This window comes from Aptenodytes patagonicus, chromosome 26 (genome assembly GCF_965638725.1).
Source record: "Aptenodytes patagonicus chromosome 26, bAptPat1.pri.cur, whole genome shotgun sequence".
Lineage (NCBI taxonomy): Eukaryota > Metazoa > Chordata > Aves > Sphenisciformes > Spheniscidae > Aptenodytes > Aptenodytes patagonicus.
Window position 1 is genome coordinate 1492739 of NC_134974.1, and position 25460 is coordinate 1518198.

The 25460-nt window shown below is 52.1% G+C and overlaps 5 protein-coding genes across 5 annotated transcripts; 2 read left to right on the forward strand and 3 right to left on the reverse strand.

Moving 5' to 3' along the window:
• Window positions 1-1489: 1489 nt before the first annotated feature.
• Window positions 1490-2431, reverse strand: LOC143171190 (feather keratin 4-like). Its single transcript, XM_076359992.1, has 2 exons — window positions 2413-2431; window positions 1490-2307 (listed from the first exon to the last, which is right to left on the reverse strand). Exon 2 carries the CDS (start codon window positions 2281-2283, stop codon window positions 1918-1920), a length of 366 nt encoding a protein of 121 aa, XP_076216107.1. The 5' UTR covers window positions 2284-2307; window positions 2413-2431; the 3' UTR covers window positions 1490-1917.
• A 4672-nt stretch (window positions 2432-7103) lies between these two features.
• On the reverse strand, window positions 7104-8045 carry LOC143171146 (feather keratin 4-like). The gene is made up of 2 exons (XM_076359923.1): window positions 8027-8045; window positions 7104-7921 (listed from the first exon to the last, which is right to left on the reverse strand). Exon 2 carries the CDS (start codon window positions 7895-7897, stop codon window positions 7532-7534), a length of 366 nt encoding a protein of 121 aa, XP_076216038.1. The 5' UTR covers window positions 7898-7921; window positions 8027-8045; the 3' UTR covers window positions 7104-7531.
• Window positions 8046-14181: 6136 nt separating this feature from the next.
• Window positions 14182-15027, forward strand: LOC143171033 (feather keratin 4-like). The gene has a single exon (XM_076359778.1). The coding sequence runs from the start codon at window positions 14234-14236 to the stop codon at window positions 14597-14599; it is 366 nt and encodes a 121-aa protein (XP_076215893.1). The 5' UTR covers window positions 14182-14233; the 3' UTR covers window positions 14600-15027.
• A 1539-nt stretch (window positions 15028-16566) lies between these two features.
• Window positions 16567-17701, reverse strand: LOC143171031 (uncharacterized). The gene has a single exon (XM_076359776.1). The coding sequence runs from the start codon at window positions 17681-17683 to the stop codon at window positions 16922-16924; it is 762 nt and encodes a 253-aa protein (XP_076215891.1). The 5' UTR covers window positions 17684-17701; the 3' UTR covers window positions 16567-16921.
• A 3802-nt stretch (window positions 17702-21503) lies between these two features.
• LOC143171032 (uncharacterized) lies at window positions 21504-22630 on the forward strand. The gene has a single exon (XM_076359777.1). The coding sequence runs from the start codon at window positions 21514-21516 to the stop codon at window positions 22273-22275; it is 762 nt and encodes a 253-aa protein (XP_076215892.1). The 5' UTR covers window positions 21504-21513; the 3' UTR covers window positions 22276-22630.
• Window positions 22631-25460: the final 2830 nt, after the last annotated feature.

Sequence of the window (25460 nt, forward strand, 5' to 3'; positions counted from 1 at the left end):
GCTCGTCACCCTCACAGTGAAAAAAGTGTTTTGGGATGTTGAGGCGGAGCCTCCGGTGTTTCAGCTGGTGCCCATTGCCTCTTGTCCTGGCACTGGACACATCTGAAAAGAGCCTGGCTCCATCTTCTCAACGCCTTTTCCCTTCAGGCATGTGTGGACATTGATAGGACTCGATGAGCCTCCTTGGCACGAGGAGGAACAGTCCCATCTCTCTGAGGCGCTCCCCCAAAGGGCGATGCTCCCTGTCCCTTCAAGATCTTTGTGGTTCAACCCCAGCTGGCGAGTGAACACCACGGAGCAGCTCGCGCACTCCCCCCCGGTGGGTGGGATGGGGGAGAGAATCGGAGGGGTAAAAGTGAGAAAACTCCTGGGTTGAGATAAAGACACTCTAGGAAGTAGAGCAAGAGCCGCGCACGCAAGCCAAGCAAAATAAGGAATTCATTCGCTCCTTCCCATCGGCGGCAGCTGTTCAGCCATCTCCAGGAAAGCAGGGCTCCATCACGTGTAACGGTTGCTTGGGAAGACAAACGCCATCACTCCAAACGTGCCCCCCTTCCTTCTTCTTCCCCCAGCTTTCTATTGCTGGGCATGACATCATATGGTACGGAAAATCCCCTTGGTCTGCTGGGGTCAGCTGTGTCCCCTCCCAGCGGCTTGTGCACCCCCAGCCTACTCGTTGCCAGGGCAGTGTGAGAAGCAGAAACGGCCTTGACTCTGTGTAAGCACTGCTCAGCAACAACAAAAACATCCCAGTAGTATCAACACTCTTTTCAGCACAACGCCAACCCATAGCCCCGTACCAGCTACTCTGAAGAAAATTAACTCTGTCCCAGCCAAAACCGGCGCAATCATCTGCGTGGCCCTATGCTGGACTCTCTCCAGTAGCCCCACATCTCTCCTGTGCTGGGGAGCCCAGCACTGGACACAGCACCACAGGGCTGGCCTCGCCAGTGCTGAGTGGAGGGCAAAGATCCCCTCCCTCCACCTCCTCCGCATGCAGCCCAGGACACTGCTGGCCACCCTTGCCCCAAGGCACCTTGCCGGCTCACGCTCACCTTGGTGTCCCCCAGTGCCCCCCGGGCCTTTCCTGACAAGCTGCTCTCCAGCAATCGACAGCCATTTCCCGGGCGTGGGGTTTAACACTGGCTCTCATCCAGCCTCCTCTGTGCAGGTTCCTGCAGATGCTGCCGGGCTTCTGTGGAGCTGAGGGACCTGGCAGAACTGGTGCCGCTCCCGGGCTGAGAAGGCCAGGCAAAGGAGCACTGCCAGCGCCTGGCCTGCTCTCTGCCCTCTGCCCTTTCCCCAGCTCCTGCAAGCCCCGCCAAAAGGCTCTGTCTCCCCTGCCTGCTGCCTGCTCCCTCCCTCTCCCAACACCGCCCCACCTCACCTCGCCTGGGCATCTCAGCACCAGCATTTACCCTCCCACAGCTGCTGGGCACCCGCCCCCAGGGTCTTCCTGACTTGGGACACAGAGGGAGGGAGACAGGAGTGCGATGCAGGAAATCTTTATTGTGCCCCGAGGGGCAGGAGAGGCTCTCGGACAAACAGTGGGCAAGACCCAGAGAGGCTGGTCGCCCCGTGTTGGGGAAGGCAGAGGGATCTTCTCCAGAGCATTGCTTCTCGCTCCAGATGCCCCCTTGGTGCGGCATTCCAGATCCCAAGGACTTGGGCCATCAGCCCCCGCAGGGCCTTTCGGGTGTACCTCCTGCCCCGTCCAAGAGCTGGGAAGAGACAGGAGGGGAGGAGAGCAGAGGGCAGGGAAGGGCCGAGGGTGTGCGGCACTACCAGCTGCCCAGGCGTTGGCTGGGACACGTTCAGCACTCCTCAGTGCCTCGTGCCCGCCAGCTCAGCCCTGCGTGGGTGGTGGTGGTGGTGTTGGCGTTTGGGCTGGGGGCAGTGCGTGGGGCTGGACTGGGTCTAGCAGGGCCCACGGGTGTCCCACAGCTTCTTGCTGTAGCGGGGCAAGACGTAAGGGCTGCAGGCGGGAGGAGCGTAGGGTCTGCCAAAGGTGCAGAGGCCCCCCGAGCCCAGCGTGGCCCCGGCACCGTAGAGGCCCCCCAGCCCCAGGGAGCCCCCAAAGGCGGGTGCTCCCAAGGAGCCCACCACGGCTTGCTGGGGGAAGGAGCTGAGGATGGGGCCGGGGAAGGTGACGACGACGGGGGGCGGCTGGATGAAGGCCGTTGAGTCGGGGCACTGCCGGGCGCACAGCTCGTTGCAGCTGTCAGCGATGGGCTGGGGGACGGCGACGCTGGTTTTCGGTGGGCACAGGTCGTAGCAAGACATCTTTGTGCGGGATTGGACGGTGCTCTGCAAGAGGGCAGAGGTTGCAAGAGAGCAGCCGAGGGGAGCGCCCGAGGTGGAGGGGCTGGCGCCGGAGCAGGGGGAGAGGAGGAGAAGCGCTCGCAGACTTACCCTGTTCCCCGAGGAGAAGGCGACCAGAGCAGAGGATGGGAGAGCCTGGCAGAGGCAGAGCTTTTATACCGGCCCCGCCATTGCTCAGCACCACCTGGGCCAATCTGCAGAGGCGGCACTCCCTCCTGCTGATGACGACGGGGCTGTCCGGCTCCTGCCCCTCCCTGAGTCAGCATCCCCTCGCCAGACCCAGCACGTGCTGCTTCCGAGGCTTTCCTTCCCTTTCTGCCCTGTGGTCTAAACGACAGCAGGCATCTCCCTGCTGGGGGCTGTGCACGGCAGGCGAGGGACGTGCTTCTGCAGCTTCTCGCTGCCTGCCCTGGGAGGACACCTCTGCCCTGTGCCCGCAGCCAGGCTCTGCTGGGAGGAGAGCCGCCGCCGAGCGCCAGCCCAGCCAGGGGCTGCTGCAGCTGTGCATTCAGACGGGGCTCCCAGCTCCCCAGCACCCCGAGGGCAGCCTCTGCCCAGCACCGTCCCCTGGCACTGGGGCTCCCAGGACACCTGCGAGGGGTAGGCTGGCACGAGCCTTGTGGCGTGGGCCCAGGCGGGGATCTCTCCTTCTTGCATCAGGCACCTCGGGAAAGAGCACGAGGGGTCTTTCTCCCCCAGACTTGCAGAGGTCCACGGCCAATGCCTGCAGGCAGATGGAGGCCGGCTCCGTTGGGCTGGCGAATGATGCATCGTGCTGAGCAGGCAGTGCCCGAGAGGGGTGCCTTTGCTTTTTTGTTTCGTAACCTCACGTCTCTGTAGATAATAGCCACACGGCATACGTCACGCAGCCGCTGGCGTGCGGGAGGCCTTTGCAAGGCCAACTTGTTGCCCAGCGATGGGACCCTGGTCTTCCCCGTGGCTCTGCAAAGAGGGCATGGGGCCGCCCCGAGACCAAGCCCTTGGGGAAGAGCTATGGCACGCAGGGCACTTGCAGTCAGCCTTCGTCACGCTGCGTGCCCTCTTACACAGCGAGATAATGAAAAGACAGCGAGGCTAATTTGGTCCATTAGGTGGCAGCTGGCAAGTGTCCGAGCGGGTAATTGCAGGGGCTGATACAGCGGGTTGGGACTGGCGAGGAAACGGTGTCAGCAAAACAGCCCCATGCCACACGGGGAGGAGGCAGGGGCTCGGCCGCCACAGGCCACGTGCCCCCAGCGCAGCCAGCTCCTCCCCGCGCTCATCGGCCCAGCATAAAAGCACTGCCCACGGTGAGCGATGGCATCCACTGCTCCTGCCTCGCTCTGCTCAGGAAAAGGGTAGGTGGGTGCCTGCGGGTCTCTGCCTCTTCTGGCAGGGGCCGGCATGGGGCCTCCCTGGCCGGGAGAGCTCTGCCGGCATCGGGCCTGCTGGCAGCAGGCTTGGATGGCCAGGGTGGGCTGAGCTGCAGCGGGAGGAGGAAGGAGCCCCAAGGCCAGGACACGCAGGGCCAGGCCCTGCACAGGCTCTCGGGGAGGGCTTATGTGGCCTCTGTGTGCAGAGAGAAGCGTGGCGAGGGGTGCAGAGAGCAGGGCACTGAGCGGGGCTGGCTGGGCAAAGGGCAAGCGGTGGGCAGTGCGGGCAAGGCGGTGGCTCTGGTCCCTCCAGCTCCAAGGCAGCCCTGGGCACAGGGCACTGCTCAGCTGGGGGATCTCGCCCTCGCTCATGACACCTGTCCTTGGGGCCACGTGTTTCAGGCTCAGCGCTCTCGCACAAAGATGTCTTGCTACGACCTGTGCCCACCGAAAACCAGCGTCGCCGTCCCCCAGCCCATCGCTGACAGCTGCAACGAGCTGTGCGCCCGGCAGTGCCCCGACTCAACGGCCTTCATCCAGCCGCCCCCCGTCGTCGTCACCTTCCCCGGCCCCATCCTCAGCTCCTTCCCCCAGCAAGCCGTGGTGGGCTCCTTGGGAGCACCCGCCTTTGGGGGCTCCCTGGGGCTGGGGGGCCTCTACGGTGCCGGGGCCACGCTGGGCTCGGGGGGCCTCTGCACCTTTGGCAGACCCTACGCTCCTCCCGCCTGCAGCCCTTACGTCTTGCCCCGCTATAGCAAGAAGCTGTGGGACACCTGTGGGCCCTGCTAAACCCAGCCCCAAAGCCCCCAGCATCCCTGGGCCACCTCAGCCTCATGCCTCCTCTCCTTTCTCCCCTCCTTCCCCTCTCTCCATGCTGCCTCTCCTCCTTGCTCCTGCCCGTGCCCGCATGCGCGACTCCACCATCGTCCCACAGGCCGCTCGCTTGTCTCTGCAACGGCTGCTGCCTGGGAGAAGCCTGAAGGAACACCGCTCTTGAAGCCCGGGGGGACAGCCTGCCTGCCTCTGCCTTATGTGGCTTTCTCCACTGCAATAAAACAAGCCTGCATCCAATGCCTGCCTCGCCGCCTTGTCTTTCAAAGCCCAGCCTGGGCTGCAGGGTTCCCTTGCCCTGCACGTGTCCCCTGCCAGCCGGGCCAGGGCAGTCTCTTAGCCCCAGCAGAGCCAGGCTGAGCTGCCTTTGGGGAGACCCCACAGCCCCGGCAGCTCTGGCCACACATGGTCCTGGAGCTGAGCTCCAAGGGCCCTGCCTGAACACAGGCTGCTCCCCTGCCTGCAGGACATGCAGCCCGGGGGCGTTTACAGACTTCCAGCCTCCTTGCACATGAGCGCGGCTGCTCCAGGGGCTGGAGGACAGCCAGGGGCAATGCCTGCCGTGGCTCCAGCCCCTTTGTGCCTCCATGGCTCTGCTTCAGGCCCTGGGGGAGAAAGCAAAGGGGAGATTCCCCGTCCTCTTCCTTATCCCCTCCCCTTCCCCTTCTCTTTCCTCTTCTTCTTTCCCTTTCCCTCCTTCTTCTCTCCCCCTTCTTAGTCTCCTTCCCCTTCCCTTTCCTCTTCTTCTCCCCCTCCCCCTCCCCCTTCCTCTTCCCTTCCCCCTGCTTCTTCCCCTTCTGCTTCCCATTCCCTTCCTCCTTCCCCTTCTACTTCCTCCTCCCCTTCCCTCTTCTCCTTCCTCTTCCCTTTCCCCTTCTCACCCCCAGCACAGGCCAACACGCTCGGTGCTCCTCCGTTCTCTGCCACAGGCACAAAATCACAGAAATCACAGCCTGATTACTGTGGCAGGAACCTTTGCAGGCCATCTTGTCATGCTGCCGCCTCAAGCAGGGTCACCCAGAGCCGGCTGCCCAGCACCATGCCCAGACGGCTTTTGCACGTCTCCAAGGACGGAGACTCCACAACCTCCCGCGGCAACCTGTGCCAGTGCTCGTCACCCTCACAGTGAAAAAAGTGTTTTGGGATGTTGAGGCGGAGCCTCCGGTGTTTCAGCTGGTGCCCATTGCCTCTTGTCCTGGCACTGGACACATCTGAAAAGAGCCTGGCTCCATCTTCTCAACGCCTTTTCCCTTCAGGCATGTGTGGACATTGATAGGACTCGATGAGCCTCCTTGGCACGAGGAGGAACAGTCCCATCTCTCTGAGGCGCTCCCCCAAAGGGCGATGCTCCCTGTCCCTTCAAGATCTTTGTGGTTCAACCCCAGCTGGCGAGTGAACACCACGGAGCAGCTCGCGCACTCCCCCCCGGTGGGTGGGATGGGGGAGAGAATCGGAGGGGTAAAAGTGAGAAAACTCCTGGGTTGAGATAAAGACACTCTAGGAAGTAGAGCAAGAGCCGCGCACGCAAGCCAAGCAAAATAAGGAATTCATTCGCTCCTTCCCATCGGCGGCAGCTGTTCAGCCATCTCCAGGAAAGCAGGGCTCCATCACGTGTAACGGTTGCTTGGGAAGACAAACGCCATCACTCCAAACGTGCCCCCCTTCCTTCTTCTTCCCCCAGCTTTCTATTGCTGGGCATGACATCATATGGTACGGAAAATCCCCTTGGTCTGCTGGGGTCAGCTGTGTCCCCTCCCAGCGGCTTGTGCACCCCCAGCCTACTCGTTGCCAGGGCAGTGTGAGAAGCAGAAACGGCCTTGACTCTGTGTAAGCACTGCTCAGCAACAACAAAAACATCCCAGTAGTATCAACACTCTTTTCAGCACAACGCCAACCCATAGCCCCGTACCAGCTACTCTGAAGAAAATTAACTCTGTCCCAGCCAAAACCGGCGCAATCATCTGCGTGGCCCTATGCTGGACTCTCTCCAGTAGCCCCACATCTCTCCTGTGCTGGGGAGCCCAGCACTGGACACAGCACCACAGGGCTGGCCTCGCCAGTGCTGAGTGGAGGGCAAAGATCCCCTCCCTCCACCTCCTCCGCATGCAGCCCAGGACACTGCTGGCCACCCTTGCCCCAAGGCACCTTGCCGGCTCACGCTCACCTTGGTGTCCCCCAGTGCCCCCCGGGCCTTTCCTGACAAGCTGCTCTCCAGCAATCGACAGCCATTTCCCAGGCGTGGGGTTTAACACTGGCTCTCATCCAGCCTCCTCTGTGCAGGTTCCTGCAGATGCTGCCGGGCTTCTGTGGAGCTGAGGGACCTGGCAGAACTGGTGCCGCTCCCGGGCTGAGAAGGCCAGGCAAAGGAGCACTGCCAGCGCCTGGCCTGCTCTCTGCCCTCTGCCCTTTCCCCAGCTCCTGCAAGCCCCGCCAAAAGGCTCTGTCTCCCCTGCCTGCTGCCTGCTCCCTCCCTCTCCCAACACCGCCCCACCTCACCTCGCCTGGGCATCTCAGCACCAGCATTTACCCTCCCACAGCTGCTGGGCACCTGCCCCCAGGGTCTTCCTGACTTGGGACACAGAGGGAGGGAGACAGGAGTGCGATGCAGGAAATCTTTATTGTGCCCCGAGGGGCAGGAGAGGCTCTCGGACAAACAGTGGGCAAGACCCAGAGAGGCTGGTCGCCCCGTGTTGGGGAAGGCAGAGGGATCTTCTCCAGAGCATTGCTTCTCGCTCCAGATGCCCCCTTGGTGCGGCATTCCAGATCCCAAGGACTTGGGCCATCAGCCCCCGCAGGGCCTTTCGGGTGTACCTCCTGCCCCGTCCAAGAGCTGGGAAGAGACAGGAGGGGAGGAGAGCAGAGGGCAGGGAAGGGCCGAGGGTGTGCGGCACTACCAGCTGCCCAGGCGTTGGCTGGGACACGTTCAGCACTCCTCAGTGCCTCGTGCCCGCCAGCTCAGCCCTGCGTGGGTGGTGGTGGTGGTGTTGGCGTTTGGGCTGGGGGCAGTGCGTGGGGCTGGACTGGGTCTAGCAGGGCCCACGGGTGTCCCACAGCTTCTTGCTGTAGCGGGGCAAGACGTAAGGGCTGCAGGCGGGAGGAGCGTAGGGTCTGCCAAAGGTGCAGAGGCCCCCCGAGCCCAGCGTGGCCCCGGCACCGTAGAGGCCCCCCAGCCCCAGGGAGCCCCCAAAGGCGGGTGCTCCCGAGGAGCCCACCACGGCTTGCTGGGGGAAGGAGCTGAGGATGGGGCCGGGGAAGGTGACGACGACGGGGGGCGGCTGGATGAAGGCCGTTGAGTCGGGGCACTGCCGGGCGCACAGCTCGTTGCAGCTGTCAGCGATGGGCTGGGGGACGGCGACGCTGGTTTTCGGTGGGCACAGGTCGTAGCAAGACATCTTTGTGCGGGATTGGACGGTGCTCTGCAAGAGGGCAGAGGTTGCAAGAGAGCAGCCGAGGGGAGCGCCCGAGGTGGAGGGGCTGGCGCCGGAGCAGGGGGAGAGGAGGAGAAGCGCTCGCAGACTTACCCTGTTCCCCGAGGAGAAGGCGACCAGAGCAGAGGATGGGAGAGCCTGGCAGAGGCAGAGCTTTTATACCGGCCCCGCCATTGCTCAGCACCACCTGGGCCAATCTGCAGAGGCGGCACTCCCTCCTGCTGATGACGACGGGGCTGTCCGGCTCCTGCCCCTCCCTGAGTCAGCATCCCCTCGCCAGACCCAGCACGTGCTGCTTCCGAGGCTTTCCTTCCCTTTCTGCCCTGTGGTCTAAACGACAGCAGGCATCTCCCTGCTGGGGGCTGCGCACGGCAGGCGAGGGACGTGCTTCTGCAGCTTCTCGCTGCCTGCCCTGGGAGGACACCTCTGCCCTGTGCCCGCAGCCAGGCTCTGCTGGGAGGAGAGCCGCCGCCGAGCACCAGCCCAGCCAGGGGCTGCTGCAGCTGTGCATTCAGACGGGGCTCCCAGCTCCCCAGCACCCCGAGGGCAGCCTCTGCCCAGCACCGTCCCCTGGCACTGGGGCTCCCAGGACACCTGCGAGGGGTAGGCTGGCACGAGCCTTGTGGCGTGGGCCCAGGCGGGGATCTCTCCTTCTTGCATCAGGCACCTCGGGAAAGAGCACGAGGGGTCTTTCTCCCCCAGACTTGCAGAGGTCCACGGCCAACGCCTGCAGGCAGATGGAGGCCGGCTCCGTTGGGCTGGCGAATGATGCATCGTGCTGAGCAGGCAGTGCCCGAGAGGGGTGCCTTTGCTTTTTTGTTTCGTAACCTCACGTCTCTGTAGATAATAGCCACACGGCATACGTCACGCAGCCGCTGGCGTGCGGGAGGCCTTTGCAAGGCCAACTTGTTGCCCAGCGATGGGACCCTGGTCTTCCCCGTGGCTCTGCAAAGAGGGCATGGGGCCGCCCCGAGACCAAGCCCTTGGGGAAGAGCTATGGCACGCAGGGCACTTGCAGTCAGCCTTCGTCACGCTGCGTGCCCTCTTACACAGCGAGATAATGAAAAGACAGCGAGGCTAATTTGGTCCATTAGGTGGCAGCTGGCAAGTGTCCGAGCGGGTAATTGCAGGGGCTGATACAGCGGGTTGGGACTGGCGAGGAAACGGTGTCAGCAAAACAGCCCCGTGCCACGCGGAGAGGAGGCAGGGGCTCGGCCGCCACAGGCCACGTGCCCCCAGCGCAGCCAGCTCCTCCCCGCGCTCATCGGCCCAGCATAAAAGCACTGCCCACGGTGAGCGATGGCATCCACTGCTCCTGCCTCGCTCTGCTCAGGAAAAGGGTAGGTGGGTGCCTGCGGGTCTCTGCCTCTTCTGGCAGGGGCCGGCATGGGGCCTCCCTGGCCGGGAGAGCTCTGCCGGCATCGGGCCTGCTGGCAGCAGGCTTGGATGGCCAGGGTGGGCTGAGCTGCAGCGGGAGGAGGAAGGAGCCCCAAGGCCAGGACACGCAGGGCCAGGCCCTGCACAGGCTCTCGGGGAGGGCTTATGTGGCCTCTGTGTGCAGAGAGAAGCGTGGCGAGGGGTGCAGAGAGCAGGGCACTGAGCGGGGCTGGCTGGGCAAAGGGCAAGCGGTGGGCAGTGCGGGCAAGGCGGTGGCTCTGGTCCCTCCAGCTCCAAGGCAGCCCTGGGCACAGGGCACTGCTCAGCTGGGGGATCTCGCCCTCGCTCATGACACCTGTCCTTGGGGCCACGTGTTTCAGGCTCAGCGCTCTCGCACAAAGATGTCTTGCTACGACCTGTGCCCACCGAAAACCAGCGTCGCCGTCCCCCAGCCCATCGCTGACAGCTGCAACGAGCTGTGCGCCCGGCAGTGCCCCGACTCAACGGCCTTCATCCAGCCGCCCCCCGTCGTCGTCACCTTCCCCGGCCCCATCCTCAGCTCCTTCCCCCAGCAAGCCGTGGTGGGCTCCTCGGGAGCACCCGCCTTTGGGGGCTCCCTGGGGCTGGGGGGCCTCTACGGTGCCGGGGCCACGCTGGGCTCGGGGGGCCTCTGCACCTTTGGCAGACCCTACGCTCCTCCCGCCTGCAGCCCTTACGTCTTGCCCCGCTACAGCAAGAAGCTGTGGGACACCTGTGGGCCTTTCTAGACCCAGCCCCAGAGCCTTCATATCCGTCAGGAATGGAAAATTGTAGGAGAAGCTAGCGATCCCAAATTTTACAACTTTTAATATTTTCTAGAAATCTTTTATTTTGTTGTTCTTAATTATTTACTTTCTCTCCAGTTTCACAGATCTCTTCCCTAATATGCTCATTTGTATATTTTTTGTTTTACATTTTCAGAGTCCTTTCACTTTATAATTATCTTTATTGTTTATGTCGTGAACCTCTTGGAAAATATTGTATTTATTTAGCTGTTGTTTGTTGTTTAATCTTGACAACTGTAAGAGTGGACATTTTTAGCTTCAAATTTTCATTTCTTGTTGTTCCTCTTGTCTTCCTATGTTTTGTTTTGTATATTCTGTCTGATATGATCAACATGTATTTCCAATAAATCTTTTATGCATCACATCTGTAGTGTTTTTTTAATCCTTTTTTATTCTAAACATTGTTGAGGATTCACCTGACTTTATACTCTTCGTAATACGGATGATGTTCTGCTCCACCGCCATAGTCCTTATTCTCTGTTTCCTTTCAGTGATGTGGTACATTCCTTTTTGGCATATTTTTTCTTCTGTTGATTATTTTGTGTAGTAGTTTTCATTCATGGCCAATTTAGTATACATTTACTGGAGAGAGCAACAGAGTTAAAGGTTAAAAATAGCTGTTTCCATCCTGTACATATTTTCTTTCTCTTAAGGTTTTTCTTTAACTTCAAAGATTATCTCCTGCACCTTACTCCTGTAAGTTTTTTTTTCTTGTCTCTTTTGCTTAGTTGATATTCATTAGCATATGATTATCAATATATTTTAAAATACATAGTGAATTTTCCCTGGTTGATGCTGTTACTATTATGGTATAAAGCCTTCACTTTCTTTATCTTCCATGAAAATACATTCTAAATTCTCTCCTATGATAAATTTTGTCACACTTCACTAGTTTTAAGAGGTACTTTAAGACACTAATATATCTCCAGACCAGTGAAATACTCCTGTCTCTCATTTAAAATGCAGAAATTATGATTAATTTTGAAAATACCACCTTTCAACTCTTCATCTCCTGTCTTTAACATCCAGCTTTTCAACTCCACTTTTTCTGGTTGCTTAAAGTTCTAGAGAGACACTGGAAAGAACAGGAAGTTTTTATCGCAGTCCACCAGGCTCCTGCTGAAGACAGCTGTAGACACTCTGTGAAAGGAGCAGACTACCCTGGATGACACAAAAGGGAAAGTAGGGCAGGGACAGAGCCGGCCAGGCCCAGCGGCTATGAACCACAATCTGATTAGGCGAGTGATATGACTGACAGTGGCTCCCTGTTTAGACTGATGCTATTACTCACCATTGGGACATGCAAGTCACATTATAACAACAAAACGTCATGCATAAATCATTAGTCAGTGTTTCTAAAGTTCTTTGATATCCCTTGTTCCTAAGTTGCTTGAGAAAATCTGCAATAAGCACTTTTTTCCCCCGGGAACCCCCAAAAGACATTTTGTAATTCGGAGCGCATTTAAATCACAATATTATTAAATACAAAAAGTAATGCTATCAAGTGGAGAGAGGAAATAGAGGACTTTGATGTGGAGAGGGTTTGTTGCCCTGAGACAGAGTAATGAGGCACAACTTGCTCTGACTTGCAGGCTTTGCGATAAAATGTAAATCTGGGCAAGGAAGTCACCCCCAAGCTGGGAGATGTGGATTGCAGTAATTCACTTTCTACACCTGGAGAGTGTTTTTTGTCTTCCCCTGCAATAAATGCAGGGCAGTTTTTGTTGGGGAAACAATCCCTTTAGCCAGCTGTTGCTTCCACTTTCCTCCCAGCCACAGCTCCTCCCAAACCGCAACAATACATGTCAGAAAAAAAAAAATAAAACCAGAAATCTAAACAGAATTCCTTTATCACCTGAAGAGAAAAGGAAAATACCGGGGTGAAGCTGTATCACAACAAGAAATACTCAGCTTAGGCATTGCAGGAATTAAGACCAGATACTTCAGCTCAGGGGGTCTTCTCAGGGATGACAATAAGAAGGGTCTGCAAAATGCCTTGGACATGGGTAAAAACCAAAAAGTTAGAATAGAAGATACTGACTGTCCTCTGAAAAGCACAGAAAAAGCATAAATGATCACAAATGTATGTAGAATTTTTTCTGGAAAGTATAGTTTGAAATAACGACATTTTCACCTGATACACAGCAAATGTGACATCTTACACTAACAGAGGAATGGATCAAGAATGTTGAAAGGATTTTTTTTTTAATGAAAGAAAAGAAAAGCTACATTAATATTGACCCACGACTTCCAATGGCACAAATCATGATTTAATTAAAGTAATGGCGTGCACCACCTTGTTTCCTGTACATTAAAGCAAATGTGATTGTGTAACACTGAAGCGTCTAAATCGCTCACACATTTTCATACATTAACACAACACCAAACATTAGCTGGGTTGAACACCAACTAATGAATGTTTGTGAAATTATTACAAAGTACTTTTTTCTCAAGAAGCCCCAGAACATACTTGATAAGAGTTAACACCCACAACATCTAACAAAAAAATCTTTATCTGCTTCTTTGATTTTTCCTCAAAATTGTACCTGTTTTGGTGAATCATGGGCAGGGATGGGACTTCATACATTTCTGGATGGTGACTTCTTTGACTTCCTAGCTCAATTCACTGTCAGCAGAACCACGGGCCCCTTTAAAGCTGAATTTCAGTTCCCAGTTAAACTCTTTTAGTGAAACAAAATGATTTTTACGTAGGGTTGAGTTGCCACTCAAAAGACTGTTCTTCTCAATTAAAAGCTGTTGGGGAATTGGCATGTGTATTGTATGATCTCAGCTGATATTCATGACCACTTGAAATCCATCTTAGGTCAATGAGGTTTATTTAAGTTAGGGATGGAAAAGACAAATTCCTGGGTAGTCCTAGGATAAGCTGCACTCTGTCTCCAATTAATTTACCAGATAAATTTAAAAGACTGTTAAGAAAAAATGTACACGTCAGCCAATGATGAGTCTTATGAAATCTCTGAGCACACAAGCTTATGGCGACTTTGTAAAGGGAGAAGTAACATGTGGAGTCAGCTTAATGCACATGGTAATTCCAGTGAGGTCACTATAATGATACCAGGAATTACACTAGCCAATTAAGACCCAAGATTAAAGAAATCGTGATGGTGTAACGTGGACATCACACGGTGTGAGAATTTGAATAAAATCATAACCACGATAAACACAAAACTTTCATCACTCAAAGCTATTAAACAATTTCTGTTAGGCAGCCAAACGCAACCCCCAGCACCAAGCGAGTTTCAAATCCTATAGGAATGCTGAGAAACTCTATATAAGCTCCAGCCCCTGAGTTCATCCAGACACTTCGTTTGGCTTATTCGCCTTGCTGAGCTTAGTGAGTATTATTTTTTTTATTTCTTTCTATATACTTAATCGGAACCTGTATCAGAGTAGATGCAGAAGGTTCCTATAGGTATGCTCAGATTTTGAGCAGCATTAGATTGTTTCTGTGTGTAACTACTCTTAGTGAAAGCAGTAGTAAATGCAGGATTTGGGAGGCTCGGTGTGAGTGCAGGAACTCTGAGAAATTGATTTGAGTGTTCTAAGCTTAAAAATCACAGATGAAAATGCTGTTATTTCAGATAATTATTTTAATATTTTATAAAATTTAAGATAAATGTATAAGATGGCCATATTTTCAGCTGTGTTCAGTGGCATTCTGGGAGACATAAATAAACCCTTCTATTTCAAGCAATGCCACATCTAACTTGGGTCTGTTTCCCCACTTTGGGGAACACTGTGGTAGATGAGACTGAGGTTCTTACATTGTTCTTCAGGGTGTGTGTTTGCAGGAAGCGTAAGACACATCCATGCAAGGCCAGAAGAAAGATCGATCTGTGGGTTCTGGTCATTCCTGGGGTAGACTTAATAAAGTTAGAAAGTCTGAATCCAGGTGCTCAGCTAGTGTTAATCAAGTTGATCAAGGCTGCACATAAAACATATGCTAGAGCACAGGAAAGAACAACATAGTAATCTCGCTCATATCAGCATTTTGAAATTTATCTCATAAACCTTCAGCCTTTTTGTTAGTCTTTTTCAACTCTATCAGTGGCAAACTGATCTCCACCCCTGCAAGATGTCTTGCTACGACCTGTGCCCACTGAAAACCAGCGTCGCCGTCCCCCAGCCCATCGCTGACAGCTGCAACGAGCTGTGCGCCCGGCAGTGCCCCGACTCAACGGCCTTCATCCAGCCGCCCCCCGTCGTCGTCACCTTCCCCGGCCCCATCCTCAGCTCCTTCCCCCAGCAAGCCGTGGTGGGCTCCTCGGGAGCACCCGCCTTTGGGGGCTCCCTGGGGCTGGGGGGCCTCTACGGTGCCGGGGCCACGCTGGGCTCGGGGGGCCTCTGCACCTTTGGCAGACCCTACGCTCCTCCCGCCTGCAGCCCTTACGTCTTGCCCCGCTACAGCAAGAAGCTGTGGGACACCCGTGGGCCCTGCTAGACCCAGTCCAGCCCCACGCACTGCCCCCAGCCCAAACGCCAACACCACCACCACCACCCACGCAGGGCTGAGCTGGCGGGCACGAGGCACTGAGGAGTGCTGAACGTGTCCCAGCCAACGCCTGGGCAGCTGGTAGTGCCGCACACCCTCGGCCCTTCCCTGCCCTCTGCTCTCCTCCCCTCCTGTCTCTTCCCAGCTCTTGGACGGGGCAGGAGGTACACCCGAAAGGCCCTGCGGGGGCTGATGGCCCAAGTCCTTGGGATCTGGAATGCCGCACCAAGGGGGCATCTGGAGCGAGAAGCAATGCTCTGGAGAAGATCCCTCTGCCTTCCCCAACATGGGGCGACCAGCCTCTCTGGGTCTTGCCCACTGTTTGTCCGAGAGCCTCTCCTGCCCCTCGGGGCACAATAAAGATTTCCTGCATCGCACTCCTGTCTCCCTCCCTCTGTGTCCCAAGTCAGGAAGACCCTGGGGGCAGGTGCCCAGCAGCTGTGGGAGGGTAAATGCTGGTGCTGAGATGCCCAGGCGAGGTGAGGTGGGGCGGTGTTGGGAGAGGGAGGGAGCAGGCAGCAGGCAGGGGAGACAGAGCCTTTTGGCGGGGCTTGCAGGAGCTGGGGAAAGGGCAGAGGGCAGAGAGCAGGCCAGGCGCTGGCAGTGCTCCTTTGCCTGGCCTTCTCAGCCCGGGAGCGGCACCAGCTCCACCAGGTCCCCCTGCCCTTTTGCTTGTGGGTGATACCTTGGATTGGAGAGCCCTTTCCACTACCTGTATGACTCCAGGGCCCCTCTTGGCTATGAGATTTCATCCTTCTCCATGCTCAGCAGCAGGTACTGCAGCCCATACTCTTCATGCCAGTACAGCCCGTTCCTCCGCAGCAGCTCTGGGCCATGCTAAATGTAGCAGGAGCATCCCCGGTTAATGTCCTGAAAGTGTTAATCTCTTTTTTCTTTGGATTAATGATCTACATTCTTTCTATCTTGGTTCTCATTTTATGCTGGTTGAGTATATTTGTCATGGACTAATTTAAGAAATGTGGGGATTATAAACTCTGTCAATGAAGGAGAGGTTTGTGTTGTTTTCCTCTAACTTTCATTCTTATTAAAGTTCTACTGCATAATGCAATCAGATTCTGCCTCCCTTCTGCCCCCACCCCCCTTTAAATGTGTCATTCTTAACAGTCTCACAGGTTGTGAAGTTCAGCTTTTGGTATCAGGTTTCCATCCTCATCACCGGCAGACAAAAGCAGTTCATAAACCCTGCAGAAATCCCACTCCTACCTTTCATGAGGCTTTCCCCTTGTTCCCTTGGCTACTGTTGGTTTATGGTAACAAGAACATTTAGAGCTAAGGAAAAAAAAACCCCATATTTTCTTCATTATTTAATTGAGCTCTTCTACCAAGGAGAGCAGAGTCTGCAAAGTCATCTGAGCTCAATGCTCAATTCACACTATACATTCCATCATGGTGTCTATGAACGATGGCTCAGGAAGCCACCCCTTCAAATGAAAACGTACAAGACATGTCAATGAGAAGTAGGAATTAATTTCAAATACCACAAAGTATTTCCTGCTCAGGAAAGAAACTTCTCCTCATCACCGGAAAAATTTTCATTTTCCCATAATAAGGTATTTTGATTTTTTAATTTAGTTGTAGAATTAAACTGAAAGCAAATCTGTGCATGCAATGTGTTTCAGCATAATGGCACGAATACAGAAAAGTATTTTCAAGCCATTTTTAGATCATTTTGCAATGACAGAAAGCTTCCGCAGACTACCTATTGAATAAAGTCCTGCAAAAAGAAAAAAATTAAACAGACCCACTTAAGAACTGCATAAAGGGCTGAAACAACGTTCATTTTTTGTCATGACACTTGGACTGCTGAGGGACTCGAGGCATTTTGTCCCTGCACAAGGGTGAATATTGCTCCCCGAGGAGGCTGAAGAACAATGAAAACCAGAGAAGTTCTTGTGCAACACCACAGGGTTTTAATGTGAAAGAGAAGCGTAGCAGCCAATTACAGAAAGATCAAGGCAATACAAGGGGAAACACGTGATGCAGGTATCACGCTCTGGTAGCAGTGCCCCGCTCAGGACCCAGGGGACAGCCAAGGTGATGGAGGCATGCAGGGGATACCAAGGCTCAGCCATGCAGCCAGGGCACATGGTGGCACGGGGTAGTGGGCTGCTGGGCACACACAGCCTCCTCCTGTCCCCATGCCAGGGCAGCTGATGCATGCTGCCGCTCCCCATGGCTCTTGCTCCATGTCCTTGTGCCACGGTCCTTGCTTCAGGACTGTTGCTGGTTCTGGGCACCATCCTGGGGGCTTTAGAAAGCCCCGCAGCTCCCGCGGCGGGACATGCCCCACCTCTGCGCACCAGGGAGGTAATACCCTGTGCCATAGGAAGAGAAACCAGAGCCGTAGGACCTCCCACAACTGCCAAAGCTGCTGGACCCATATTGGCCTCCATAGCCCAGGGAGCCCACGTCACCCATGTTGTCTCCAGAGCCTAGGGAACGGCCATACCCAGAGGAGCCCCCATAGCCTCCCAAACCAAAGGAGCTCCCATAGCCCCGGGAACCCCTATAGCCAGAGGAGCCCCCCAAGCCCAGGCAGCTCCCATAGCCCCCCAGACCAAAGGAGCCCTCATAACTCTGTGAGTTCCCATAACCCAAGGAGCCCCTGTAGCCAGAGGAGCCCCCCAAGCCCAGGGAGCTCCCATAGCCCCGGGAACGCCCATACCCAGAGGAGCCCCCATAGCTTCCCAAACCAAAGGAGCCCCCATAACTCCCCGAGCTCCTGTAGCCCAATGAACCCCCATAGCCCCCCAAACCAAAGGAGCCCCCATAGCCCTGGGAGCTTTGGGAACTGAAGGAACTCCCCAACCAGGCTGGGCCTGACGATCCCACAATGCTCTCCTGAGGAAAAGAGCTGAGTATTGGGCCCGGGACTGTCACCACAGCCGGCGGCGGGAAGATCACTGCTCTGGAGTCGGGGCATTGCTGCACACACGGCTCATTGTAGCTCTCGGCAATCGGCTGAGGGCAGGTCACCTCGCAGGGTCTCCAGGACTCACTGTAGCAAGACATCCTTCTTGTGATGGCTGAGAGTCTGCAATGCACAGCAGTAGGGAGTTTTATGGTAAATGAGCAAATACCAGAGCTGGACTGGGAGGACGTGAACCAAGATTGTTAAGCAATGACTCTGTGTCTGAAATATCAGAAGTTAACAGGGAAACAGATAAATTTATACATGCTAACAAATAAGACTCATTCTTGTATCAACTCAACCTTTATCCTTTCTTTCTTTTCATCATGATCACCTTTGTAAATAACTTGATGTGAAACAGAGATTCAGTTCTGGATAAGTTAGATAGACAGATCTGTCTGTAGCAACTTGGACTGGTGAGGATGCACTCACAAAGTGTAAGAACCAGTGAAAGAGAAGCTAACAGGAATAGGAGAAAAGGCTCATTGACTATATGTATTAATTCAGACTTTATGAGGTGTAAGTCACCCCAAGTATTTCTATAGCTTGGAGATCTACTTCCTATCCTAATGCAGTGACTCCTGATACTGCACCTGGACAAAAACACGTTTTCAGAAGGAAACAAAGGACGTAAGTCTGTAAAAACACATGCAGGAATCATCTCTGTGACAAAAGCATTGTTAAAGTAAATACTAATAGTAGTAGAAAGAATGAGTGAAACCACACTTACCTTGTTCACTGCAGAGACTGAGACAAGAGAAGTGGATAGAAAGGCTACAGGTGATACGAGCTTTTATACTCTTCTTTAAGCCACCCTTTGTGCCTCTGGTCCTAATTCATTACAAAACAAACGTGATGGTGGGAGCTTTGATTTTGCCACCTCAGCACTGTCCCTCCCAAATGCTAGTGTGGGTGTGATGCAACTGCTGATGACAATTTTGGGAACTTGCAGCTGAAGGGTTGCCATACAGTCATCGACTGAAAGCCAGAACAAGAGTCATGCGTCATGTTAGTCCCATTTTAATGTTCAAGGTAGTATTTACATGGTCTGGAGCCCTTTTTGGTGCCACGTGCACAAACCAGGTGAAGGTCATCCAACATGTGAAGTTTGGCTCTGAGAGGACACAAGTTCTCCTTGTGGCTGGCTAGGGATCTATAAATGTTGTTATACAGCAGAGCAAAGAGCTGACACGATGCAGGCGCACTCCTGATGGGATATCACTATTGCTAATAACAGCATGAAAGCAGTAAGCCCTGGAAAAGGTTTTAGCTTGTGCTCTAAGCTTTTCATTTTACCTACAATTAACCCAGGCAGGGAGACCTGTGTCTGATTTACTGCACCTGTCAAATGATACAGGGGAATGATACAGTCCCATCATCACTAGCAATATTAACTACAACCAAAGCAGAGCTAGCATCGGTCCATTGAAACCTCTCCCAACATCCTTCTCTCAAGTCTTCTGAGAAAATTCAGAGGACACTAGGTTAACAGAGGAATGGCTGGGTTAAGTGACACCTTCAAAGAGGCAGAAAAGGCCTTATTGATATAGCCAGAACTGTTGACAGGGTCTCTGTCTAAAGTTAATACCAAACATCTAAAATTTCATTTGAAATCTCTACTTCTAGAAGTTCAGTTAGAAATGCATTTAAAAACAATCCTAATTTTCTTTCCCCCCACCCATGAAGTACTGACCACTTAAGAAAAAGTGGGAAATTAAAATAGCGTTAAAAAGGAGATATCTTAATGGGATAAGTCTGTGGCACCATAGAGTTATTTGCAAATCTGTTCTTTTCTAATTTTACAATATTGCAAAAGATAGGCTATAAATTACCTCTAAATTGTAAGATAGCTGTGCCTTTGAAGTGTCATCAGGATTTGCTGATAATAATGACAGGCACCTGGAAGATAATGACTTTAAGCTGCTTCACAAATACTCGTTAATACTTAGTGCTCGCAATTTCTGTTATTATCATATTAAATGAAGAAGGGCAGGATTTAGAAGCTCCCTTGTTATGAAACAGCATCGCTTAAAATATATGCCAACAAATGTCACTCCTTTTGATTCTATAACCAGACTGTGATTTGTAACTTCAATGCTTGCAAGGATTTGATTTTCATTCATGATATCAAGTTCTTTATTTTACTAAGTATTAATACGTTTGGGGAGATTATGACATGTCCATGCTACAGACTATAGATAGTAGCTTCATCTCCCTTTACTAGCCAGGATTTTGCTAATATGCCTGAAATATCTATTGCCTTAAATTCTAGGTTGGGGGAAGAGCCCCATTAAAAATTATCTGAATTTTCAGGCTTAACTGGCTATCTGTCCATGTTCTGAAAAACAAGGGGTCTCAAGCTGATGTCCTAAAATCTCTACTCCTAGACTTTCCAAATCATTTGCTCTCACTTCTAAATGACCCCCTCTCTTATGCATGAAGCTGTACCTAATGACACAGAGCACTTCGTTCACACATCTCTAAACTGATGCTCTTGCACAAGATTTGTGTGCTGATAGTTGCGTGTTTGTGTATAACTATAGTACAACACATCAAATATGAATTTTTAGTGGGTGTTTGTAAAGCCTCTTATTGTTCCTAGGAGGATCTGGAACATCTCTGAAGTGTCACTGCCTCAATGACATTTCAGACAGCAGTAAAAATAACAATGGAATCCACCTTACAATTCATGAGTGATTAATGGTATTTGATCTGCAAATACAGATGTTAAAACCCCCATGTTTCTAAACCAGATGCAGATACCTGAAATTCTCCCTTTCCTGTTACGTCTCTCCCTCTTTTTATCCAGCTTGCATGTATTTTCATAGTATTCACTTAAATGGCACTATTCGTAAAAGACAGGTAACTTTAATTGATCCTTACTCATCTACCCTAAAAAAATCAAACTTATTATCTTAAAACTTAAAGTGGAATTAAATAGCAGATGGCCCAATGCTGGTGCTGGGTATTAGATGTCTGAAAGATCTCATCATTCACCAGACCAATGCCCACAAGTTGGTAGTGACATTGTATCACACCTGTTTTTGAAGGTGGGGAGTGGCAGTGCAAAGCAAGCAAAATTAAATCCCTCAATGTGAAGGTTGTTTTGTTACTATGTAGGACCTGAGGCACAAAGGGTGTTTCATATCTGTAAGCAGTTTGAGAAAAGTATAAAAGCTGTCTCCACTCCAAGGCTCTCTATACACATCTCCTGGCTTATTCTCCTTGGTGAACAGGGTAAGTCTGATTTGGCTCAACCTCTATCCTCCTCAAGCTTTTTTCTGTTGATGCTAAATTCTACATGATGCTATGGATTGGCAGGTTAGAGAACTGCGGGTGTCTGAAGGTGTGATCCTTAGAACAAAATGGGAAGTTTTACTATGCCACTTTGAATAACCATTTCCCAGGCATTTCAGCTCCAATTCAGGATCTACATGCATTATAAAATTTAAAAATATCAGAGTGATCATAGTATCTACCACCTTGTGGTAGTACTTGCCCCATAAGGGTAAATATTCTTATTTGGAAGTTGAGTGTTACTGGGGAAGCAATATGAAACTGGCTATATCTGATACTTTTTTTCTTAACTTGCTGTAAATACCTTACCAAACTTCAGTCTGTTTCAGCTGGTCTTAATAAATTAGATTCATCATACTACAAGCAAGAGCAGTAATATCAAGTGTGGGATTCACCATACATGACATTAGATGTCTGCATCTGCGCATGACATCTAGGGTATCTTGACCGTAAACGAAGTCTAAGATGTGATTTATGTGACCAGATGTAGGTATACTTTACAAAGTAATGAACTCTGGGCTGTCACAATTTCCACTGACTATAAAGCAAGCACAGGCATCTAGAGTCAGGTCAAAATTTCTGCATGTGAAACCTCCCTACTGTGCGTTGCAGACTCTCAGTCATCACAAGAAGGATGTCTTGCTACAGTGAGTCCTGGAGACCCTGCGAGGTGACCTGCCCTCAGCCGATTGCCGAGAGCTACAATGAGCCGTGTGTGCAGCAATGCCCCGACTCCAGAGCAGTGATCTTCCCACCGCCGGCTGTGGTGACAGTCCCGGGCCCAATACTCAGCTCTTTTCCTCAGGAGAGCATTGTGGGATCGTCAGGCCCAGCCTGGTTGGGGAGTTCCTTCAGTTCCCAAAGCTCCCAGGGCTATGGGGGCTCCTTTGGTTTGGGGGGCTATGGGGGTTCATTGGGCTACAGGAGCTCGGGGAGTTATGGGGGCTCCTTTGGTTTGGGAAGCTATGGGGGCTCCTCTGGGTATGGGCGTTCCCGGGGCTATGGGAGCTCCCTGGGCTTGGGGGGCTCCTCTGGCTACAGGGGCTCCTTGGGTTATGGGAACTCACAGAGTTATGAGGGCTCCTTTGGTCTGGGGGGCTATGGGAGCTGCCTGGGCTTGGGGGGCTCCTCTGGCTATAGGGGTTCCCGGGGCTATGGGAGCTCCTTTGGTTTGGGAGGCTATGGGGGCTCCTCTGGGTATGGCCGTTCCCTAGGCTCTGGAGACAACATGGGTGACGTGGGCTCCCTGGGCTATGGAGGCCAATATGGGTCCAGCAGCTTTGGCAGTTGTGGGAGGTCCTACGGCTCTGGTTTCTCTTCCTATGGCACAGGGTATTACCTCCCTGGTGCGCAGAGGTGGGGCATGTCCCGCCGCGGGAGCTGCGGGGCTTTCTAAAGCCCCCAGGATGGTGCCCAGAACCAGCAACAGTCCTGAAGCAAGGACCGTGGCACAAGGACATGGAGCAAGAGCCATGGGGAGCGGCAGCATGCATCAGCTGCCCTGGCATGGGGACAGGAGGAGGCTGTGTGTGCCCAGCAGCCCACTACCCCGTGCCACCATGTGCCCTGGCTGCATGGCTGAGCCTTGGTATCCCCTGCATGCCTCCATCACCTTGGCTGTCCCCTGGGTCCTGAGCGGGGCACTGCTACCAGAGCGTGATACCTGCATCACGTGTTTCCCCTTGTATTGCCTTGATCTTTCTGTAATTGGCTGCTACGCTTCTCTTTCACATTAAAACCCTGTGGTGTTGCACAAGAACTTCTCTGGTTTTCATTGTTCTTCAGCCTCCTCAGGGAGCAAAACTCCCTGGTGTGCTGAGTTATCAAACAATCTGCCCTGCTCAATCTCCCTTTAAAATGTGGAATGAAAGTTTAATTGGGATCCTTAAGGCATCAACAGCATTGTGTTAATGAATGTTTGTTCAGCAATTTACCAGTCATTATCTTCCCCAAGGTTCAGAACAGGCAGGGTAATTGTTATTGCTCTGAGGATTTCTGGTGACACCCCAAAGGGCTGCCAAATCATCACATAAATTAGCAATCAATTACTACATAATTGCAGCATTCCTGACCTAGCAAGCCAACAAAGGAAGAGTCATACATAATTTTTTCTTTAATTTGTTGATTTTTAAATGTTCTTCCTGATATTTACTGCCATTCTTTGTTAATGGCAAAATGTTCTTCATAATCTAAAAAGTGAGTATGAAAATAATACCAGAGATTGCTGGGATTTTATGAGCTCCAAGGAATTGAAATACCAAGAGATGAAATGATATATTGCCTGTAAGACAGCATTAGCTTTCCCACCTCTTCCCGCCCCCTCACCCCCATTGATTGTTAGCCAGGAATGATTATTCCATATTGTACTTAAAGAAGTGTGACTATGGGAAAAGATACCCTATCAAAAAAGGGTATTACTCATTGCTTGTATTTATCTATGATTACCTCCTTTCTAATTGCTATGGTATAAGTTAAATGAAGATCTGCCCAGTACTGACAATTTATGCACAGGCAAATTTTTCCCAGAGAAGGCTCCGAAGAGGAAGAGAGAGGAAGAACATTGCAAGACACATATTATGATGCACCATACATTTAATGAGTGAGAAGCAGAATTTAAAAAAAATGTACAGCATAAGAAAGCAGTAGGGTTGAATATGGATAAGACTAATCATCCATTTCAAGGGAATGCTTTACAGCTGGACACCCAGCTCCTACATGCAACAATAAAAGTTACATTTTTCACCTCATTGTTAACAGAGAAAGGCATTAAATCAGAAATGCCAAGCTCCTGCAGTCCCATTAGCTTAGGGAAAAGCTGAGGGTGGTCAGCAAGCATATGGCCATGGTCATGAACTCAGTCCTGCATCCGGATCATGCCTTTAAGCTTCTGGTTGTTCCTTTGTGGTTTTTCCCCAAGGCTTTGTCATGGCCCACACCGGTTGTAACGACGGTAGGACCTCCCATAAAGGCCACCTAGACCTGAATGTCCAAGGCTCCCAAGTCCCAGGGAGCTGCCAGAGGAGATAGGGACCCCCCCAGCATTGAGAGCATCCCCTACAGCTGCAGACGCTGAGGATCCCACCGCGGTATTTTGTGGGAAGGAGCTGAGGATCGGGCCGGGCAGGGTCACCACCACAGGAGAGGGCTGGATCACATATGTCGAGTCCTGGCACTGCCTGACGCAGGGCTCGTTGCAGCTATTCGCCAGCGGGGTTGGGCCACAGGTGGTGGGAGGACACAGGTCGTAGCAAGACATGTCTGCGGGATGGAACTAAGTCTGAAACACAGGGAAGGAGGTAAATACAAGGAAGAAGTTGTAATTATAGTCATGTAATTAAGCTGCTGAGATTATGGAGAGTGCAACAAACTAACTAGACACTATGTGCAGAATGGAATAATGTGTTAGTCTTAGGTTGAAAGGAGACTTCAGTGAAACCCAAACTCCTCTACACTACAGAGGACAGCTCAAGGGGTAGCTCTACCTGCTCCTGAGCAGTCTTTGATAGCTCATTTCCCACAACACTCCTCCAGGATGCCTGCAGCCCTGCAATAGGTGGGAAGTGAGGGACAAGGCTTATGATCTCCTGTATGACACAACTAGAAGAAACTTCGCCCAAAACAGAGGGAAGAAGAAAAAATTCCTCAGCAGGTAGAAGTGAGGCGCATAACCTGGTAATGTGACACTTACCTGTGAAAGGGAGCTGTTATCCTCCCCACTGATGGGCTTGTCTCTTAAACAGCAAAAGAACAAATATTCTGCCTAATTCTTATTTAATCATCCCCTTTTCTTTGTGCTTATTTCCTCTTACATGAGTCTTACAGAGAAAGCAGCTTTCTGCCTGTTTCTGAAGGGGAGGGAAATGGAAGTTGACGGTGTCCAAAATCATTTGATAAGCAAATAGAACAGGCGGAAGCTCTACTATTGATATTTTAGTTTCAGGTTATTGAGGTGCTGCAATGGAGATCTAGTGCCAAAGTATTCAGAGCATTTTAGAAGGAGACGATTCAAGTATTTCTGGTCCCAAAGTGCTTAGGAACAGAGAAGGATTATTTTCATGGTATCCTAGTGCAAGAAGGGATATACTTTCAATATTGTTCAGCACACTTGAAAATTTGAGCCCATTTACTTGCCTATCTACAGAATAAGCTCCGAGAAAGTAAAAAAATCTCTGTACAGATTCTCCACATCCACTTCTAGTTGCTGAGCAATTCACATGCAGAGATTAGAACATCTTGGAACTGAATGATCCAGTGACACAAATGAAAAATGAGTCTGAAGTCCTGTATCCAGCAATTGCCACCCTTCAAAGAACAGGTGCCCTCTTTCAGAGAAAGAGCTACTTGCAGGTCTCCCACACACACTGATAAAGAGCATAAACCTTAGACTGCTATAGACAAGGCAGTGTAAAAATAAAATACGATGAAGGCAACAATTCAGGACATTGAAAGATAGCAAGCAGGTTCAGACTTACCCTTTTCACCAAGGAGAATAAAGCAGAAGAAGTGGATGGCAGCAGCTCTCACTGTGCTGGCTTTTATACTGTGTCCTCGAGTGCCTGAGGACCTGAGACATACTTTGTG